Source organism: Salvia miltiorrhiza, unplaced genomic scaffold (genome assembly GCF_028751815.1).
Source record: "Salvia miltiorrhiza cultivar Shanhuang (shh) unplaced genomic scaffold, IMPLAD_Smil_shh original_scaffold_468, whole genome shotgun sequence".
In the NCBI taxonomy this organism is placed as follows: domain Eukaryota; kingdom Viridiplantae; phylum Streptophyta; class Magnoliopsida; order Lamiales; family Lamiaceae; genus Salvia; species Salvia miltiorrhiza.
The window spans coordinates 16083-21324 of NW_026651556.1; the positions used below are offsets into that span (position 1 = coordinate 16083).

General features: G+C 33.4%; 1 protein-coding gene across 1 annotated transcript; it reads right to left on the reverse strand.

The window, feature by feature from the left end:
* Positions 1-1394: 1394 nt before the first annotated feature.
* On the reverse strand, positions 1395-4163 carry LOC131004874 (uncharacterized). Its single transcript, XM_057931624.1, has 3 exons — positions 3872-4163; positions 2342-2540; positions 1395-1849 (listed from the first exon to the last, which is right to left on the reverse strand). Exons 2-3 carry the CDS (start codon positions 2521-2523, stop codon positions 1663-1665), a joined length of 369 nt encoding a protein of 122 aa, XP_057787607.1. The 5' UTR covers positions 2524-2540; positions 3872-4163; the 3' UTR covers positions 1395-1662.
* Between the last annotated feature and the right edge of the window lie 1079 nt (positions 4164-5242).

Genomic DNA, 5242 nt, shown 5'->3' on the forward strand with positions numbered 1-5242 from the left:
TTATAACTACAAAATTGCCACTCAATTTTGAAATTGATTTTAAATTGAAAACTCCCTTTTTAATATAGTATAGATATATTAAATTTATAATTTTAGACTAAAGGGTATGAAAGCATAAGAAATTAATCAAAAGTCTTAACACAAAAACTCCTGTGAAACCGGTTTCACCGTGAAACTGGCTTCACAATGACATTACTTTAACATAGAATGACACTTTATCATTTTAAAGTGCCATTTGTATGTTGAAATAGTGTCATTGTGAAGCCGATTTCACAGGAGACCACCTAATTACTAGTGTTACCATAAGAAACCAAACTATATTACATAACGTAATAATAATTCATCATATTAAGTCTACCAAATATAAATTGTGATAAATTTTCTCTATCAAATTAATTGCGATATAATACTGTATTTTTTATTCAAAAAAATATAGTTTACAAAAAATGCTAAATAAACATATTTCAAATAGATCAATATTATTATATGGGAGTCAAATTACTGAAATATTGTAATTAATTAAATTAATTTATGGAGATAGGTCAATAACAAACAATGAATATTCTTTGATATATGGGAATTTAAATTGATAAATATCACATACTATGTAATTGGATGTTTGAAAGATAGAATTAAGTTGGAATTTTTTCTTTAAGTATAGAATATAAAACTAAGTTAAAATATGGAGTAAAATTTAGTGGGTTAAACTGGCGTAGTTTGTTAGATTAATTTAATTATGGGAAAGAAATGTTTAATCATTAGGGAAAGATATTGAATTGGACTTTTGACATTTGAATTTATTTCTATTTTTGATAATCTAATCTTATTTCTCGCCTAAGGCTATAAATGTAAAATACCAATTCACTTAATCCACATTAATGTTGTCTTAGTAACTAATTATGCAAAATTACTAAAATATCCTGTTATGTACATACATAATTGCCCTTTTCTCTCTCATGATTAATTAATTACAATATACTTTTATCCGCCCTTTAAAATTATACTACATTTCTTAAATTTTTGGGATATATGCACTTTTATTTTTTAACACTACCACATACATAATTTAACAATTTTAAGAAAATTTTATCCTTATGTCACTATGTATTGTGTATACGTTATACCATTGGAATTAAATTAATGATTTCAATATGAATTTCAGACGTTTCACGTCAACGCGACGTTTAAGACAAAAGTTGAAGTCAGCGGAATTGATTTCTCAAGAGATGAAGCAATTACTACTGCAACCCACGATTTCTAGACCAAAACCAAAAATAGGTTTGCTGAGAATTGTGTGCCAAATTATACGTTTCGTCTCTCTTGTCAACACAAGCAGAGCTAGTTAGCTACCCTTAAAATTGGAATAATAATGGAGGCAATATAGAGAGCAGAGGTAATTATGAAGGCAACACCAAAAATTTTATAAGGAGCTACATCATCAGAGTAACAGTATCATCTAAACAAAAATAGAAATATTGCGAAGTTCAAAACCACTCCACGGAGAGAAAATTCAAATACTGATGTACTGATTATTGAGGCCTTCAATTTTAATACTGATTAATCAGCTTCCGAAACTCTCTTTGAAATCAAAAACTTCCACGATGAAAATCTGCCTGACCATGAGTACGCGAATCGTTCCAACAATTATTACCCAATTTGTTTTCAGGGATAGTAGCCGGTAAATGTGAATCCCCTTCCAACAATTTCACCGGCACAGAACCATGCAAAGCATTCGAGCCCAAACAGAGCAGCGATTCCAACATCCTCAACCTTCAGATCCTGCCTGTGCTTCCACATATTCTTCGCGTAGTCAATTTCCTTCCAGAAGGTCTCCGTGCGACCGGGAATGCTGCAATTAATGTAACAAAGTAAATTAAGACAAAGCACGGAGATCTTACAGAATACAAAGATGCAGCTTGACATCATTCAACTTGATAAACTATAGCTCAAACTCACTGAGTGGCAATTAAGGCAGGCTATATAGCAGCACATAAAAAAAATTAGACCTTCAAAACTATGCCAAGGAAAACAAAAAATGTATTCAAATTCCTATAACATCAAATCTAGACACATCAGAAGATTCAACAAATATGTAGACAATATGTTCACCCAGAATAGAGAGAGAATCACACAAATGAGGTGGGCCTGAATCATAGAAGCAATCCAGAGAAACCATCAAACAGTGTGCATCATCATATAGCTTTATGATCTGTCTCAAGTATTTATCTTGAGAATGGTAGAGCTGCATATTATTGATATTAATCAATTGCATTGATGACTAGTTCAAGCATTACAGAATGGTGAATAGGAACTCATGGGACACAGGAAGACAAAAAGTAACCTGGCAAGACGAGTGTAGAACAGCTGCTTGGATAACTCACTACATGTTTCCACGGTTGCTGGTTCTTTTACATATTGCTTGTTTTGCTCCATTAACTGCTTATAGTAGGCACTTCCATGCTTGGTCACATATTGAGTGGTTTGGCAAGCCTTGCTTTGCAATTGCTGTAGTCTTGCTGCCATTTAACCCAATGTAAATTCTGTACAACAAACAAAATGATAGTGGTCAAATAATATAAATGGCCAGGGGAGCTTCTTAAACTGGACATAGACTGCTAACCAATAGATCCCATTTTTACCATTTTCATCTTGTATACAAGATTTTGTGCTGCCACTACCAATTCTCATGTTTAAGGTGTTGCCAAGAACAACAAAAGTTTCATTTAGAGTTGAGGGTCTTCTAGAGATGACAGTTAACAGAGCACACTTGTGAACATGTACAAAGATGTTTAAGTAGCACCAAACTCTTCTGTCTTTTGCCTAATTAAAATCTGAATTTCTCAGCTTAGCTTCACATATCCACCACTTCCCATCTTTATTTAGCTAATATAAGGTGGATGATTATCCAACCAAAAAAGAAAGCAAAGCTTTTCAATCATTTGTTTGAGAATGTCCATACATAAGGTGAAAATCAACAGAAGCAAATAGAAACAAAAAGGACAGCTAAACCACTCACTACCTAAACTACCCAAACCAATAGATAGGAAGGCATTTTAGCATAACAATGTATGTGACTATTACAAATCGATCAAGATACAACTACGAGAAATACAAGTACCCAAAACAAAAATTATATATTAAAAGCAACCAAAGCACCAACGCAGCAAGTAGCACATGATTACTCTTTTCCACTGGCTGCATATTATGAACAACTTGTCCATAACAAGGCAAATAGTTCCACAGTAAATTCAATGACCTCAGTATACCATTTGAAGCAAATTTTTCGAGCACTGATTGTAAATTTGCAAAAGGAGACCAAATTTAGAATAAAACCACCTATGAACTCAAACCAAAATTATATTCACTTCACTTAAAAATAATACATCCTTCACGATAATGCACATGAAAAATAAAAGGATAAAAAACTAGAAATTCTGTTTACCAAGCGAAAATACGCAATGCTATTGAGCACACACTAATTTTCACGAAAACACTAGAAAAAAGGCTGATAGGGAAAAAAAAAAAGGACCTTGGTAGTTCCCTTTCGCGCTGTAATTCCAGTTAATGGTTAGCGAATAGAATTAGGTTTCCATGTTTAGGTACATTTCACAAACTTCCTTCCCTAGGTAAGTCCATCCTAAATAAATAGATTGAAAAAACAAAATCGCGACATCTGTATATGGATCAGAGCAAATCATCATATTTGCACATCCAGGCAGTGTTAAACCCTAAAACCAGACGATGCAAATCATAGATCTGAGACGTACGCCTAAAACCCTAGAAGGAAAAATGGCGACGAAAGTAAAGACGATTAACAACTCGATTCACAATCAAGAGAGATAAAATATTTCAGAATCATCAGATAATTCACCTTCCGATCAGAAATTGAAGAGGCGAGCTCCGGTTTCACAGACTCGCCGATAAGCTCTTGTAGCGAGAGAAAGGGGAAGTGAGGTCTGAGGTAGCTATTCAAGAGAAAAGTCTACTTAAAAAATAATCACCGTATATTTTAACTGCTTGAGTGGAACCGATTAATACTACTCCCTTTGCTAATTACTGATTCAGCTTGTTGGAAAAGAAATCTCGCTTTGGGCTTGGGCTTTTTTCGGGCCCAGTTAGGTAGAGAGCACGTTAGACGCCTGCGGTTAGTTTGCTTGCGACGAAATTTATGCTGAGTCTTTTTTTCTTTTTTTTGACAATTAACAAATTTACATAAGTTTTACTCTCTCTCTTTACTACTTTTTTTTATCGATCAAATTGGAACGAGTGAGCGGTGTTCGAGCTCTGTCACTTCAATGTTGCAAGGTTAAACTTCAGAGATTTTAAGGGGTGATAATCAAATAATGCACATCTAAACTATTTATATGCAAAATCTTAGCGATGCAGATACTTCTTATAATTCTAAAATAAAAATCTTAGTAACGCTTCAGACTTTGAAGAATTGTTCGACTTTTAACATAAAATATACTCCCTCCGTCCGTCAAAATTATTCTATTTTGGCTGGGCACGGAGTTTAATAAAATTGGAGATGATGTTGATGTAGTGGAGAAAGGGTCCCACCATTTTATGAAATGTGTGGTTGAGATTGAATTTAGGGTGGGTTTTTTGTAAATAAAGAGTGTTTGTAAGGATAAAATATAAAGGTGGATGGTGGGACCATGACTTAAAAAGGAAAGTGGAATACTTTTTGCGGACGCCAAATATAGTAATTGTGGAATACTTTTGACGGACGGAGGGAGTACAACGTTATTCCTTACAGGAGTAGTGAAAAATATGAGCTTTAATTTGTTTAGCAAGATGACATGGCAACTATTCCGTCCGTCCTAACTAATTTAATTAATAATTATTTTGAGTCTTCTTAACTAAATTGATCAATTATTTAAAATGAAATGATTTTTTTCACTTTATTCATTCTATTATCAAACGCACTTTAACAATTAACTTTTTAAAACTATCTGTAAAAGCTCTGCAAATGATGACTTAGTCGTCGACTCTTCCTACAGTTTCTATTTCTTCTCCACTCGATCCCTCTCCGAGATCTGAATCTCAACATTAACTAATATTTTTATATGTATGCTTGGCTTATCAAATTTCAGTGTATTCTTACTTAAACCTATTCATTTCCATGCATTTGTCCAAAACGACTTTGTTATTTTTGTACTAATTTTTAAGTGGGCTGCCCACGGTTATGATTTCTAGTTTCTACCAGGATGGAAACATGTTTATATTCATAGAAACATGG

Excerpts from the sequence above, each read along its gene's own strand:
- LOC131004874 (XM_057931624.1), bottom strand. The coding sequence starts at position 2,523 with ATGGCAGCAAGACTACAGCAATTGCAAAGCAAGGCTTGCCAAACCACT. Across the intron at positions 1,850-2,341 it reads TTCTACACTCGTCTTGCCAG|CATTCCCGGTCGCACGGAGA; the intron begins GTTACTTTTTGT and ends CATTAATTGCAG.